Source organism: Acartia tonsa, chromosome 2 (assembly GCF_053477335.1).
Source record: "Acartia tonsa isolate MP-2025a chromosome 2, ASM5347733v1, whole genome shotgun sequence".
NCBI classification, from domain to species: domain Eukaryota; kingdom Metazoa; phylum Arthropoda; class Copepoda; order Calanoida; family Acartiidae; genus Acartia; species Acartia tonsa.
In genome coordinates this window covers 6,080,483-6,098,017 of record NC_137261.1, presented here as the reverse complement: position 1 = coordinate 6,098,017, position 17,535 = coordinate 6,080,483, and the positions used below count along the sequence as shown (strand labels likewise).

General features: G+C 34.5%; 2 protein-coding genes across 2 annotated transcripts in view; both read left to right on the top strand.

Moving 5' to 3' along the window:
• LOC145334989 (uncharacterized) overlaps positions 1–17,535 on the top strand; it is a 155,809-nt gene that overhangs the window by 28,808 nt on the left and 109,466 nt on the right. The window lies entirely within an intron of this gene.
• LOC145334972 (high affinity cAMP-specific and IBMX-insensitive 3',5'-cyclic phosphodiesterase 8A-like) overlaps positions 1–17,535 on the top strand; it is a 108,304-nt gene that overhangs the window by 21,610 nt on the left and 69,159 nt on the right. The window contains exon 2 of the mRNA XM_080180618.1: positions 15,149–15,199. Within this exon, the coding sequence (XP_080036744.1) occupies positions 15,150–15,199 (50 nt within the window). The 5' untranslated portion in view covers position 15,149. The remainder of the gene's footprint in view (positions 1–15,148; positions 15,200–17,535) is intronic.

The following is a 17,535-nucleotide window of genomic DNA, read 5'->3' as shown; positions in this document are numbered from 1 at the left end:
CTATGTCACTAAATGTCATATATGACTTTTGGTAATAATGTGTCAGATTAGGTAATTTTCTCAAATCTGACTCTATGTCACTAAATGTCATATATGACTTTTGGCAACAATGTGTCTGATAAGGTAATTTCCCCAACTCTTACTCTATGTCACTAAATGTCATTTATGACTTTTGGCATTAATGTGTCAGATTAGGTAATTTCCCCAACTCTGACTCTATGTCACTAAATGTCATATATGACTTTTGGTAATAATGTGTCAGATTAGGTAATTTTCTCAACTCTGACTCTATATCACTAAATGTCATATATGACTTATATGGTGATATTTTGTCAGATTAGGTAATTTCCCCAACTCTGACTCTATGTCACTAAATGTCATATATGACTTTTGGCATTAATGTGTCAGATTAGGTAATTTCCTCAACTCTGACTCTATGTCACTAAATGTCATATATGACTTATGGTAATAATGTGTCAGATTAGGTAATTTTCTCAACTCTGACTCTATGTCACTAAATGTCATATATGACTTTTGGTAATAATGTGTCAGATTAGGTAATTTCCTCAACTCTGACTCTATGTCACTAAATGTCATATATAACTTTTTGCATTAATGTGTCAGATTAGGTAATTTCCTCAACTCTGACTCTATGTCACTAAATGTCATATATGACTTTTGGTGATATTGTGTCAGATTAGGTAATTTCCCCAACTCTGACTCTATGTCACTAAATGTCATATATGACTTTTGGTAATAATGTGTCAGATTAGGTAATTTCCCCAACTCTGATTCTATATCACTAAATATCATATATGACTTTTGGTGATATTTTGTCAGATTAGGTAATTTCACCAACTCTGACTCTATGTCACTAAATGTCATATATGACTTTTGGCAACAATGTGTCAGATTAGTTAATTTTCTCAACTCTGACTCTATGTCACTAAATGTCATATATGACTTTTGGTGATATTGTGTCAGATTAGGTAATTTCCCCAACTCTGACTCTATGTCACTAAATGTCATATATGATTTTTGGTAATAATGTGTCAGATTAGGTAATTTTCTCAAATCTGACTCTATGTCACTAGATGTCATATATGACTTTTGGTAATAATGTGTCAGATTAGGTAATTTTCTCAACTCTGACTCTATGTCACTAAATGTCATATATGACTTTTGGTAATAATGTGTCAGATTAGGTAATTTCCCCAACTCTGATTCTATGTCACTAAATGTCATATATGACTTTTGGTGATATTTTGTCAGATTAGGTAATTTCCCCAACTCTGACTCTATGTCACTAAATGTCATATATGACTTTTGGTAATAATGTGTCAGATTAGGTAATTTCCTCAACTCTGACTCTATGTCACTAAATGTCATATATAACTTTTGGCATTAATGTGTCAGATTAGGTAATTTCCTCAACTCTGACTCTATGTCACTAAATGTCATATATGACTTTTGGTGATATTGTGTCAGATTAGGTAATTTTCTCAACTATGACTCTATGTCACTTAATGTCATATATGACTTTTGGCAACAATGTGTCAGATTAGGTAATTTTCTCAACTCTGACTCTATGTCACTAAATGTCATATATGACTTTTGGTGATATTGTGTCAGATTAGGTAATTTCCCCAACTCTGACTCTATGTCACTAAATGTCATATATGATTTTTGGTAATAATGTGTCAGATTAGGTAATTGTCTCAACTCTGACTCTATGTCACTAAATCTCATATATGACTTTTGGTAATAATGTGTCAGATTAGGTAATTTTCTCAACTCTGACTCTATGTCACTAGATGTCATATATGGCTTTTGGAAATAATGTGTCAGATTAGGTAATTTTCTCAACTCTGACTCTATGTCACTAGATGTCATATATGACTTTTGGTAATAATGTGTCAGATTAGGTAATTGTCTCAACTCTGACTCTATGTCACTAAATGTCATATATGACTTTTGGTAATAATGTGTCAGATTAGGTAATTTCCCTAACTCTGATTCTATGTCACTAAATGTCATATATGACTTTTGGTGATATTTTGTCAGATTAGGTAATTTCCCCAACTCTGACTCTATGTCACTAAATGTCATATATGACTTATGGTAATAATGTGTCAGATTAGGTAATTTTCTCAACTCTGACTCTATGTCACTAAATGTCATATATGACTTTTGGTAATAATGTGTCAGATTAGGTAATTTACTCAACTCTGACTCTATGTCACTAAATGTCATGTATGACTTTTGGCAAGAATGTGTCAGATTAGGTAATTTTCTTAACTCTGACTCTTTGTCACTAAATGTCATATATGACTTTTGTTGATAATGTGTCAGATTAGGTAATTTCCTCAACTCTGACTGAATATCACTAAATGTCATATATGACTTCTGGTAACAATGTGTCAGATTAGGTAATTTCTCCAACTCTGACTCTATGTCACTACATGTCATATATGACTTTTGGTGATATTGTGTCATATTTGTTTGTTTGCCAAAAATGAGAAAATAACCTGACATAATGTCACTAAATTTCAGATTGAAATCTGAATTATAGTCAAATTTTGTCATATCTGAAGTTTGGTAACAAAGAGTCATATTGAGACAGATTTAAATCTGAAATCTAGTGACTGTGGATTTCTAATCTGACCGAAAAGGGGTAAAAACTACTAGGGTTGAAATCGATAGGACAATTATAACATGTTTAAATTAACGATAACAGCTATCCATTACGGACGGTTGGACCAACCCAAATGTTCGCTTTAAAAAAAGAAGGTTATAGGCTAAGCTTTTCAGACGAAGCCCAATCTGTCCCACTTTTGAGCAAGACGATTCCTATATGACGTCATATAAAGGGAAAAGAAAAAGGGAAGAGGGAGAAGAAAATCTCTTCAAAAGAGATGGGAGAAAAGGGAATCGTCTTGCTCAAAAGTGGGACAGATTGGGCTTCGTCAGCTTTTCATTACAAGTATCTTTGTTGCATGGATCAACTGTCCATCTGTTAGTCTGTAATTCACATTTCTGTTAAAATCTATTCAGCTGTAAGGCAAAATTAAGAATTCTAATATTGAATGAAAAGCTGTTTAAACGTCATTTTCTCTATGACTTTACAGAATCCACCTTATATATTTTTAATTACATATTCTAAATTTAAATGTATAAAATTTTGATAATTTTCACCAAAATCTTTTTTTATATCGATGCTCTACTTTGAAAATAATTGTTTTTGTTTTTATTTTTTTATGGCTTATTTAGTATATTACTGTAAATAAACAAATAAACACCACAATATTAAGTTTTTAAGCTACTTAATAGCAAAGCTATTCTGTACCTCACTTTTTCTGTTCGTTAATCCTCATTTGGGTTTGTAATTTACTCGGCTGCCATTACAGATATACAGAGGTTCTTCTACTCTATATATCCTGTGTCCGTCCTTTACGCAATTGAGCTTCGCTAATTATGAATTTTTTTATCCGTTTTTCTTTCTTGTTCTTATCTCTTATAAGTAAACTAGCGACTGCGCCCCTAGCAGCTAGGAAATGGCAAAAAATGGCCTAAAACCATCCCAAGATATAAATCCGGAAATAAAATAGCCTAAAACCATCCTGGGACATATTTGAAGATTCCTTAAAAAGGAGAACTAAATTGGTTCAGCGTTACAGAGAAAAAAAAGCTTATCACTTTATATAATAGGAAGATAAATAAAACAGGGATAAGGGAAGCATTTATTTAACCTTAAAAGATGCTAACAAACAAAATTCAAAACACTGTTTAGTGTTTAACAGAGCATGGAAAACCATGTCATGCCATAGTGTCTGTGCAATCCAGGTATGATCCTGCGGGTTCTGAGCCTCCGGACACTATAAATTGCTTCTTTAGCACAAGACAAATATATATTTTGTAAATTGCATTTGTTCAGTTTAATTGTTTATAAATTGTGTTAATTTATAACCTCATAAACTATTGTCCAAAGTTTTATAACGATCAGACAATTCCTTTAATTCAATATATAATACTTTAAAGGCTGCGCGCAGCGTACCCAAAACTTTTGACACACCCCTTGGGTTTTAGGAGGGTGTCGGTGTATTACAGACCACAAAAGGGTGTATTTTGAGTGTCAGGGGGTTGTATACGCCCTCCACCCACTGACTAGTGTGATGTATAGTCCCTTTCTTCCTGACTTAAGAGCAATGCATGTATTTTGTATTTTAGCTTTTAGTTCTTGTGTCAACCGTTTCGGAGCAAGACATTGCTCTGCAACACGACACGAACATAAAAGTGAATAGTTGTCTTAATATTTAATATTATTATTGTATGTTTATCTTGTCTTGAATTAATACACTTTATAAGAATATTTAGCTGTTTGTTCTTGCTATTACTATACGTCATTTTGGCGCAGTAGTGTAGTACGAATCTATAGCTCAGATTTTCTTTTAATTGTATTATTTCTTTTCTTTTAGTTTGTTCAGGTGTTTTTTGTGTTGGAACGATGGGCTTGACCATTGAAGAGTGGAGGAAGTTGTCTCAGGATGAGAAGGACTTGCATTTGATTAATGAGGTTCATGCTCTTGGGACTAGAATTGATAATGTGGCGGCGGAGCTGGGTGGGCGTATGGCGCCGCTGGAGACGAAAATTCAGGAGTTGACGGATAATGTTGATACTAATAGTGCTGCGGTTACTGGACTGGCTACTCGGTTGGACGATTTGGAAGATCGTCTTGATAAGGTGGTGGTGCCTAGTGTTGATAATGATATCAAAACCGAGAATGTGACAGTTGTGGATGAGTTTATGACTGGCCAGCAGCGAATTCTAGAAAAGATTGCCCAGCAGAATAGTATGAATGACCAGCAGAATGGTTCGAATAACCAGCAGAATGGTTCGAATAACCAGCAGAATGGTTCGAATAACCAGCAGAATGGTTCGAATACCCAGCAGAGTGGGTTGAAAAACTCTATGCCGTGGCAGCGAACGACTGGAGGATCTGGAGGTTCAGAGGAGAAGCCTAACTTGTTTGCTAGTGGTTCTCGAACTATTTTTGGTGGTATGCAAGATCATGAGGATAAGATCATAAAACTTTGGGAGTTGTCTAAGGTTGATGCTGTGGATAATATCTACAATGGAGTTCTCATGTGGTGGCCAGCCCTTTCTGAGGTTAGAGCGGAGGATTTTAATACGCTCAATTTTTTTGAAGCTGGACTGAGTGAGTTGCAGGTTAGTTGGTGTAAATCTCTTGTTTATGTACCAGATAGATCTCTGTATGTTTCACAGGGGGAGGAGAATGTTCATAGGTACAATGAAACGTGTGCTAAGCTTGATGATCAGTTCAGAAAAAATGCGCCTGAATTTGCGGTTGACGATGATATGATTTTCTTTGATGATTATTTGGAGAGATTTTGGATGACTACTAGACGTTATCATATGACTAATCATCAAGTGTGTAAGGAAATTTTGTTTGATAAGTGTGTGGGTGTAAGAACCGCTTGTGGTTATACACTAAAACCTGCTGACATGGAGAATAGACGATTAACATTGAAGGGGTACTTGTGTAAGATGCGAGAGATATTTTTACCACCCGACATGAAAAATGTGTGTAAAGATGCGTATTTGAGTGTTAGGCAACATGAGAATGATAAGATTGATGCATTTTTTGATAAGATACTATCTTTCTGGAAACGTGCGTATCCGAAACCAACTGATGATATGTTTATGGATTTCTATTCTCAAGTGTGTAATGTGCTCTTATCTCCACTTTTGGCTAATCAGATGCGTCAATTTGCGTTGGATTTGGAGCGTGACGGACAAGTGCGAATGATAACGAAGTTTCGGACAGAGTTAATAGTTAAAGCACAATTGATTGTTAAAGGGCTACAATTTAACCAAATTTCAGGGTCAATGGCTAGAGGATGTACAACAAACCAGATGGCTTTGGCTAAAACGATGGTTGGTGGCATTGGTTCCAAGTCAAATCCTGTAACTATTGATCAGGTTAGTGATGAAGATAATTTGTCATATGAAATAAATCAATGTGAAATTGATTTAGCGGATGAATTTGGTGGACCAGCTGAACTTATTCCTTTAATTGGCGCAATTCAAGGTGGTTTTATTTGTTATTATTGCAACAGAAAAGGTCACATGATGAGGGATTGTTTTGATATTAGAGATAAAAAGTTGCCTAATCCTAAAGGAAAATACTTTTTGCGGTGGGGAAACAAGCCTTTTGTTCCTTATAAGACGGGGCAAAAGAGTTTTAAAAAGAATGAAAATAGTATTGATAAAAAGAAATTGGTTGGTGAAATTGAAGGAGAGGTGAAAGAAGGGGAGGATACGAAGGAAGTGGCGCATGTCGATGGTTTAGGGGCAAGTGATTATGAAGACGATCTTGTAGCGGAAGTTGAGGCATGGAATAATGCTATTATAGATGACATTTTATGGTATTAATGTTTTGTATGTATTATAATCATTAAAACCTTATTCCATTTTCTACTTGTTACGCGGCATTGTTTTGATTTATGCGCATTGTAAATAAACAACAACAAAACAAAATTAATGATAAAGAGTGAACGAAGCAACTCTAATTTTGTGATAATTTATTTTGATGGTTTATTTTGAATTATGAAAAGATAACATATTGTTTATAAGCGTATATGAAATTATGAGATTATGTTATAATGGAAATCAAAATAATTAATTTAGTTTTTGATTATGTTTTGTTGAAATTAGGAAAATTCATTTTTGTTTCAGACTGTTGTGGAGTCTAACAGAGATAAGAATAATAAAAAGTGAAAATGAAAAACGAATTAGGAATACAATTTTGTAAAATTGCTATTGAAAAATATTAAATTGAATTTTAAATTGAATCAAATTTGATAAAAATGTGAAATTAGATATGTTAAAATTATTAAATTTTGATGAAATGTGGAAAATTGTTTTAAAAGTTGAGTCAGTTATTGTGGTTTAAAGTATTCGATTTTAAAACAATTATATTGCGATTTAGTAATGTTGATTCAGCAAAATTTTTTATGAAGTTTAGAATTTCATGAAGCAAAATTGTTATAATGCATTAGATGTCTCGTGGAGTAGTCTCTCTCTATGAAGGAAGGGAGGGGTTGTCTCTCGGAGTTGATATGCGCAAATATGGTGGAGCTGTCTCTTTTGTTGGAGGAGAAAGGGGGAGTGAACATATTTGCAAAGAAGTTTGCACTATCTCTCAGAGTTGGTATGTGCAGATATGGTGGAGCTGTCTCTTTTGTTTGAGAAAAAGGGGGAGTGAACATATTTGCAAAGAAATTTGCACTATCTCTCAGAGCTGGTATGCGCAAAATGGGGTGGTGTAGAGAGGTAGCTGCAATGATTATCAGGCGTGGGGCGCGCCATGCGCAGAAAGTTGAGCTGCGCAGAGAAGCAGAGCTGCGCAAGAAGGTGCTCTCAGGTATTGAGATATATAGTTAGTTGAATTTCGACTTTTAAACCTTCTATACATCTCAGTTTTAATCTGACAATAATAGTTTTGTTAGGTAATATTTTATTGAATCACAAAAGAATTGAACTTATGGTATTTGGAAAGATTAATTTGATTGGTGATTGATAATATTTGATCATGTCATATTTCTTAATACAATTTCTTTTATTGTGTTGCAAGTTTATTTGTTCAGTGAAAACATTTAAATATGGCATCTAAAATAATTGTATTTTATTTTAGATTGGCTGAGAAGAGTATTTGTGGTGATTGGGAGATACTGTCATCATTATTTATTTGATGGTGAGTTGTTAAGATTTTGTTTTATGTTGTTAATATTTGATTACCATTATATATATATATTGCTGTTCGAAAAGTAGTCTTGCAAAAATTTGTTATATATATATATTAATATCGATATTAATTCTTATTTACAGTGATTTATCCATCAATTGGCATCTAAAAGTTTGTAATATTTTAGATTGGCCGGAGAGAAGTTTTACTGATTGTGGAGTAAGAGATATTTTGGACGTTTCTGTTGGTGGATGAAATATTGTCGGTGAGTGATTTGTTTTATTCCGTTATTTTGTTATTTGTTGTAGACAGATAGATAGTTATTTGATAGACAATTGGATAGTTACAACCTCATAACTGCTGGTGTTGGTTAGATAGCTGTTTATAAGTTTCATGAAGATTCTGAGATGGCGGCTGGAGCGGCTGAAGTCTACGTTCCAACGAAGATTGGTGGCATGGAAATCCTGACCTTAATTGATAGCGGCAATGCACGAGGCTGCCTGATATCTCAAGTGTTGGCTAGAAAGCTTGATTGTATGATTGAAGAAACGGATTCGAAAGCAACAGGCGTGCAGGGTTCCAGCATCAAGATTGATGGTGTTGTTCGGAATGTTGAATTTCAGATTGGAGGTCACAGTTTTCAAGAAGATTGCTTTGTTATTTCTGGCATGACTGTACCTATGAATCTAGGCAGTCATTGGCTGAACAAAAATAACGTGAAGACGATATTTGCCAAAGACGGCAACAGGATTGAGATGCATGGAATCAGTGTGAATTTAGTAGCTAAAAGAAAAATTGTAGTGAAGAATTTGGTTCATACGGTTTTGGAGAAACTGGAGAAAGCAAGAACTAAGAAACCTGAGATTAATGTAGCTGAATTACAAGACCAAAAATGGATTTGTTCATTGAAAAATCGGATAGAAATTCCAGCATTAAGTACAGTGGTGGTAGAAGTTTCAACTAAGGGAAATATGCCTGAAGGACAGTTGTGTTATATAGCTCCTAGACAAGGTTACTGTAGCCGAAACAACTTGTTGATAAATGAAGGAATTACTGAGGTGGGAAAAAACGGTAAAATTATGACTAAAATCACGAATTTTGAAACTGTTAAGAAATCTGTGCCTGCTGGTACTTTGGTTGGAAATTTGTTTTTGGCGGAGAAGATAGCGATGTTGCAAGAGAACAGAGTTAAAGAAGATGTGTCAACAACATTAAAGAAGATTCGTTTTATTAAAGATAAATTGAAGTTGGATAAAGTTCCGTTTTTAAAAGATAATGTTTCTTTGAAAGGAAGAATAGTTGGTTTGTTTTTAAAGAATTTCAAGGCGTTATCGATTGACCCTACGGATATTGGATCTTGTACTTTGGAGGAGTATGACATTCAGTTGGTTCCTGGAGCTCAACCTTTCAAAAATAGGATGATTAGACTCAATCCTCATCATGCAGAGAAACTAAAAGAACAGATTGATTTATGGTTGGAAACAGATGTGATAGAAGAATGTAATTCACCGTTTAATTCTGGAATTTTTGCTGTTAAGAAGAAGGTTGGAAATACTAACGAGGTGAAAGTCAGGTTTGTCCTGGACTACCGCTCGTTAAATGAGATAACTGAGAAGATCTGTTACCCTTTGCCTAATATTGGTGAGCTATTTGACAAACTTGGAGGAAAGAAGATTTTCACGTCTATTGACCTTACTTCGGCGTATAATTCAATGCACTTGAAGGAATCTGTCAGGAAATATACAGCGTTTTGTTCTAATGGACGGCAGTATTGCTTCAAGAGGCTTCCGTTCGGATTGACCAATGCTCCAAGTGCATTTGTAAAGTTGATGGATAGAGTAATGGATTTGAGTCCTGAATTAAGGGCATTTTGCCTAGTTTATTTGGACGATGTTCTTGTATATAGTATGAATGTGGAGGAACATCTGGAGCATTTGAATACTCTACTACGAACATTCTGTGAAGCAGGCCTCAAGATTAATCTTGGAAAATGTACATTGTTTGCAGAGGAAGTGAAATTTCTGGGCCATATTATAAATGCAGAAGGCATATTTATGGACCAAGCATATATTGAAAAGATTAAGAATTGGCCAGTACCTGAAACAGGTAAAGATATTCAAAGATTTACTGGTTTCATAAATTATTATGGTTCATATTTCAAGAATTTTTCTGATATTACGGCACCATTGAACAAATTCAGAAACAGTAGTAAAATAGAATGGGATGAAAAAAGTATGGAAGCCTTTACAAAGACTAGAGAATTGTTCTGTGAAGAAATAAGTAAATCATTCCCGGATTGGAGGATGGAGGCTGAACCATTTGTGTTGGATACAGATTGGTCATCTACAGCTATGTCTGCGGTGTTAAGTCAAAAACAAAATGGACAAGAGAAGATGATATCGTGTTGGTCACGTGTTTGTTCAACTCATGAAGCCAATTATGCAGCGCATAAAGGAGAATTATGTGCATTAGTAAATGCTGTTGAAAGATTTGAATGTTATTTGAGACACAAGAAGTTTATCGTGAGAACTGATTCAGCTGCACTGAAACATCTATCTACTTGGAGGCAGAACGGATATTTTGTTGGTCTCACCATAAGGTGGATAAACTTTTTATCCACCTTCAGTTATGAGGTTGTACATAGGCAGGGCAAGATGCATACTAATGTTGATATATTGTCACGTACTGCATTAGAGGATAGTAAAGATAGGATATCTAAATTATCGACGGACGAACAAGGAGAGTTAATATTGGATACTGTATATCAATTGGAAGATCCTAAATTGTGTCTTATTGCAGGAATTGGAGCAGAGACGGCCAGTCAAATAGCATCCAGATTGAAGGCGAGAGAATTTAGTCGTAGCCTGGAGAAGGATCCTGTTTTAGTTGAGGTGAGGAAATTTATTGTAAATAATGTAAAACCTACGTCCAGAGAATTGTCTCAAATGCCTTATCGTGGTAAACAAATATTAAGATTTTTTGAACATTTGAGTTATAAAGATGGTTTAATTATCTTGACTTCACCTATGCGGCTCCAGAAAGATTTTCAATTTATTGAACGGGTAGTGGTACCTATTGGAATGTACAATAAAGTTTTCTTGTTAGCTCATGCAGATGTTACAGCGGGGCATAGGGGTTATTTGGAAACTTTGAGCAGGATTAATCGTCACTTCATTTTTCCCTATGTGTCTAAATATGTAGCGGCGGCAGTTGCAAATTGTGTCATTTGTTTGAATAGACGTAAAAAACCAAAACATAATCATAATATAGAATTTTCTCCTTTGGCTGGAGAAGCTATGGCAGAGTTGGCCATAGATGCTTTAGGTCCTTTGAATGAGTGTGAATATAATGGAGTCATTTGTAAGCATATTTTAATAGTAGTTGACAGTTGTACTAGATATGTGTGGTTGTTTGCTATTGAGGATGTTAAAGCTGAAACAATTATTGAATGTTTGAAGTTTAATTTATTTTCTGTTTGGGGATTATGCGAGAGAATCAGGACTGACAATGCACAAAGTTTCAAATCAAAAGTTTTTAGGGAAGTTTGTTTAAGGTTGGGAATTGAACAAATTTTTATCCCTCCAAGATCAGCAAATTCGAATTATAGTGAAAGATACAACCAATCGGTGTATTCGTTTCTTAAGACTGATTTACGTTTTCAAGATGGAGATTGGGCTCATAAACTTAAAGCTACACAATTTTGTATGAACACTTCTTTCAACCGGAGGTTAGGATGTTCCCCGTATTTCAAGATGTTTCTACGAAACCCTAAGCTTCCGCTTGACTCATTTGATCCTTTAACCCGCTCGAAAATTAAACATATGAATTTTTCAGAGTTATTGGAGTGCCTTGACAGAAATTGGAGAACTGGACAAGAGAGAACTGAGAAGTATTTACAGGTAGAAAATACAGAAAGGATAGGTCGGCCGATAGCTATAAATTCCTATTGTTATATTTATTATGACGTCACAACGATTGGTGTAGCTCGTAAACTCTGCTCACTATGGGTGGGTCCGTGTCTAGTGACAAAAGTAATTTCTGACAGTTTGTTCGAGATTCAACCCCTAGAAAAGTGTAGATTGAAAGACAAAGGGGTAAGAATTGTACCAAGGGATAAAATATATGTTATTGAGAGTACTTTAGACTTGACTCCAGATGAAAAGATTGACTTAGTGATTACAGATGAGTTTTTCTCTGTGGATAATACCTTGAAAGTAAACTATGACTTTCCCAATACTTTAAGAAATTTAACTTGTTCAGGCGTTTCTGAAGAGGAGAATAGTTGTGGCGCTAGTCCAGAAGTGGTTGGAAGGCGGAAGGATGGACAGGTAACACCAGATTTTTTGGAGGAATCTTTTTTGGGTGTTGGGTTGTCACAGCAAAGGTCAAATGTATCTCAGGATAATGAAAATTTAGATGATTTAGTTGAGGATCTTAGTGATACTTTGGAAAGTACTCATATTTCTGACAGTATAGATACGAATGATACGACTGACAAAACTAAGTTAGACTCTACATATTCTACTATTAGTAAGGATAGTGTTTTTCATGGAGATTATGCATCTGATAATAGTTTATGAGACAACTAGTTTGAATAAGTTGAGTGCAACCATATTTCTCTCTAAGCTTGTTTGCGAAATTTTACCAAGTTTGGTGTTGCTTGCTAAGATTGAATACCTGGATGGAGATGAGAGAAAAAGCTGTCAAACGTTGGGCGAATTGTTACCCATAATCAAACATATGGGGGAACTTGAAGATTGGTATCAACTTTCAAAAATTGACGTCATACCTGCAGATGGGCGAATGAGCCTTCAGACGGTGTTGAGAACGGTGGGTAATAGCGTTGATCTGAGGTTGAAGACGCAGGTTGTGTCAGCTATCCGGCTCCTGGCACATTGGAAAGACGTCGTGAATAAAGTATCCTTTATTCTGAAGCAGATGCCATCCACAACTTTGCTCGAGTTACAGAAAGATTGGCTTGATGGAAAGTCTGAACAGGATTTGAGTGCTTAAGTGTTTATTGACTCTATTCAGGTGAATGAATACATGAACTTATCGGTCTACATTCCACGCATTGTAAATGTGAATTCGGTGAGTTTAATCACCAGTGGAGAGATGCCTGCTGAGATACGTTATGTTAGATTGGATGGACAAAGAGAAATAATTGATAACCTGGTGAGTGCCACATACGCAGGTAGTCTGGTGAATGATAAAGTAGACGCAAGAGTTTTGACCTGGGAAATGCAGATGCGCTGCAAGCGTCTCCGTCCGACTCTAGCCAAGCAGATATTGTTATGTGATCCAGATACTACTTTAGAGAATGTAGTAAAGGAACTTAGATTGGAGTTGGATGGAAAAGTTTATACAAGTTTGTTGACAACCAATATTGAGTGGAAGTTTAATCCTGAACACAAAGTAAATGAGTGGTTCGAGGGTGATTTCAAATTGGTTACTCGGTTTGGGGATCCTGTTTGTGTTCAGATGGATCAGCCCTTAAATCCGAACATTCCTGTTTGTCTGGACCTTGAATTGTCAGGTCAGCAATGGCGTGTTGATGAACAAGTGAGGGAGGAAATGAGGATGGAACACACGCCTGGAATATTGATGATGCTTGATAAATTTGGGGAGGAGGTTAGTCGTAAGCATCAAAAGATTTTGGATAATCAGGAGGAGGTTGATAACGTTGCAACCTCGATTTCGGTTGCGGTTACTAGTGGATTTGAAAGATGTCTCCATATGCTTGGTGATACTGAGGCAAGGATGTCTCAAGACGGCTTGTGTGATGAGACCGCAAAACTTGGAGTGAATGATGATGAAGCTATCATGTCTATGGATATTGAGGAATCTGGCAAGAAGAGCAGAACGTCTGGAAAAAGAAAGTAATAATTATAGTTTATGTGTATTAATTCATATTTTATTTTATTTTATGTATTTAATATTTGTTGAGGCAGTAGTAGTCTCGAAAAGGTTTAAAATTAATGTTTCATATTAATGCTCTATAATACCATGTTTAAATCTGATGGTTATATGTTAACCAGTGTTATTTTTATATCATGCATTTATGATAACTATGTAATTAATGCATTATGTGTTAATCAATGCATTTTCAATGATTATATGTTAATCAATGTTTTTTTTTAAAAAAATATTAAAAAGAAAAAAAAAACACATAAAGAGAAAAGGAATATATAAAAAAACACAAAAGAGTTCTAATGAACCAAAATAATAAAAAAAAAAAATGTATATGAAGTGTTTAAAGATCTGGAAATAAAATATATATAAAAAAAAAAAAATATGGCAGGTGTCATACCAGATCAATTATTATCTATTTAATAAGCGTTCAACGCTACTCATAATATGTATATGATAATTAACATGTAAAAACCTATTGTTATATTTAATCTGAAATATTACAGTTTGAAATCCAGGTTCATGTTAAAGCCAGGGAGAAATGTGATGTATAGTCCCTTTCTTCCTGACTTAAGAGCAATGCATGTATTTTGTATTTTAGCTTTTAGTTCTTGTGTCAACCGTTTCGGAGCAAGACATTGCTCTGCAACACGACACGAACATAAAAGTGAATAGTTGTCTTAATATTTAATATTATTATTGTATGTTTATCTTGTCTTGAATTAATACACTTTATAAGAATATTTAGCTGTTTGTTCTTGCTATTACTATACGTCACTAGTAAAATAAGAAAGCGTCTCTAAATTTGTAGATTGATGCTCGAAGAGCACAAATTTTTTTTACATCTCCCCTCCCTTCATACACCACCGTCTGCACACCTCTGCTCTCAAGTCTCAAACGAGCAAACCGGCAAAGTTGTAGAATAGACTCGCTTTAAATTATTTCTGTTTATTATTTAATAAATTTGTATGGCCATGAAATTTTTTAATTATTAAAAACAAAGTAATGTATTTTTTACCTGGTCAATCAAAATTATATCATTATTTAAAAGGTACGACATAACTCGTGTGCACAGATATTTCTCTGGGTGGTATGACCCTTTAGGGAGTGAATAAGGGTATAGGATCAGTAATATAATTTTGAGGACTGTTGAAAACCCCCCCTCCCCCTACACACAAACAAACACACACAACAATAAAATGGTTCAGACAGTCAGACGTTTTAGAATTAGTATTAACAAATTATTTATATTTTAAAAGGTATATGTTACTTTCCCTCAAAGTGTCCATCGAGCACTGACCCTCCCCCCCCCCCTTTATTTGAAATTAATTGAAAATAAGGGATAGGGATTGGCATGCCCCACCCTTTTTGGGGCGGTTCTGTGCTCGACAAGACACTTTAATAGGAATTGCTATGGATTTTTTTTAAGTATGAGGCAATGTAAAAATTTAATCTTTATTCCTAAATTTCAGGATGGGTAATATCCATGGATGCAGAGCTTCCTGTCATGATGTATATTCCAGGTAAAAATTACTTTCTTCCACAGGCAAAACTACTCTTCAAGTTTAATTGTTCTGGGAAAAAAAAACAAATATAAGAAAGCAAGAAATTGTGTCTTTAAGAAGCGCAGCAATAATATTTTCGATCAAACAGAGGTGGATTCTTTAAAAAGAATAGGATCGCTGAATCTGCTATGGTAGCTAGATCAACAAAATTGTTTCTGTAAAAAATCCTTGAAAATCATATAGGAAAATCTACAAAATGAAATAAATTATAATAATAACCCTCCCATTATATTAGAACAATTTTCTATAATTTTATAGATAAATTTGAACAAAATAATTTTTTTATCTGGCTATTGTAGCCGATTCAGCGATGCTTTATTTTTTAAGAACATTAATTTGTTATTCAATAAGAGTAGAAAAAGTTATAAAGAGACATTCCACGTAATAATCGATTCCTTTCACACCTTTATTTGTTTGTTTGTTAAAAACCTTCTTCCTTCTTGAATATCTAAAGCTTTACTTAAAGTTTTGTGGAATAAATTGAAAATAAGGATGAGGGGTTTCTTTATAACTAACACCTGGCCCTTCTGGGTTACCCTGTACCTTATAAAACCTAACCTAACCTGAGATGAACTGATGAATAGCACCAGTTATATATTTAAATATTTATAACTTCTATGATATCTGAGAACGAGGGGTAGCGCTACTTGTGTCAGATTAAAAGAACATTTCATTTAATTAAAAAGCGGCCAAACTTTGCTGTTGAACATTGAAAAATTCCAGATTATGTTTTGTATGTAGAATATTGTAGGCAGGGTTCGTCAGCTGCACAACTTAGGCTGAAAACAACTTAATTAAAATTTTGCTGCTGTAGCGGCTTAATTATGTTTTGGCGGGAGCGGCTGAGGGAATGATCTGCAGCTGCGGCCTTTGGCCTCATTTAGGCAGCAACAGCTGCGTCTAAAACCGACTGTTTCCTTTATCCCATCGGGACATAAATTGGCTGCGGCTGCCGAGCCCTGAATGTATGTATATACTTTAATGTATTTCATTATCAATAACATCAATAAACATTCTTTTTATCAAAACAAACATAAAAATGTACTTTTTTCTGAACAAGAACAGTTAGGGAGTTGAATCCATTTTTATAGAAGCAGAACTATAATCTATGATTATGGTTTGGACCCTCTGAAACTGTAATCTACCCTTCCACTTTCCCCTCTCTTGGTGAAGATATCTTCAACACCGATACGATTTTTGAAATGTAAGATTCCACTTTCAATAGAGGCGAAACTGGAATCATACATTCATGTTTACATATCAGCGTATTCATAAACATTGATTTCCTTATTTATATCGACATAATAGTAATGTATCATTCTACTTTCAATAGAGACAAATCTGGAATTTTACATTCAAGATAACATATCATATATTTAAATCGACATAGTAGAAATTGTACATATTAGTTAGTTTTTTTTTATATTTTATTAGTTTGAAGTTTTTAAGAAAAAAAAAGGACCTAAAATTAAAGGTTGCTAACACTTAACAATCAGGCCCATTTCCGGACCTTAATAATTCAACACCCCCCCCCCCCCCCACATATCATCTCAGCTCCTATTAGAGTTAGATGGCAAAAAAAATTGTGCATGTTCCCTGTTAAATAATAAATTTCCGACTATAAGTGAGACAAAGTCATTTTTCGCTTACTTCACCCTTTCATTTAACAACTTTCTTTTTAAGGTTAATTAAAATGTTAAATGGATGTAATTTCCTTATTTTTGAAGCTAGAACAATTTTTTCAGAAAATGTTTATCTTAAAGAAAATTTTATATTAGAAATCTCAAAACATAAATTTTCTTATTCGTTTGCTTAACAACTTTGGAGACTTTTACTGAATTTTGATCTACTATATATCTATAATACAAAGTAGAACGATGTCTTTCTGTCTATCTGTCTGTCCATCCGGCTGTCCCTTAAGATCTCAGTAACAACTGAACCGATCAGATTCTACTCTTCAGGGTATATACCTATTGGTCCTGTTGTGGTTTTCAGCTATTTTCTTGAGGGGTGGAAACCCCAACCCCCCAAAAAATGAAAATTCCCCCCCCCCCAAAAAAAAATATTCTGGTGATGCTCATAAATTATGGGCGCAGCACCAGAATTTTATTTTTTTATTTTGTATTTTTAAATTTTTTTTAAAAAATTACCTCATGGGGCAAAGCTCCTTGAGGCTAGGGGCGAAGCTGCTAGTACTTAATAACCTAACCATTCAAAATCCAATAAAAGTCCCCAAAGTTGTTAAGCCAGCCAATAAGAAAACGTTATTGTAAAACTTTGGGGACTAGTGTAAT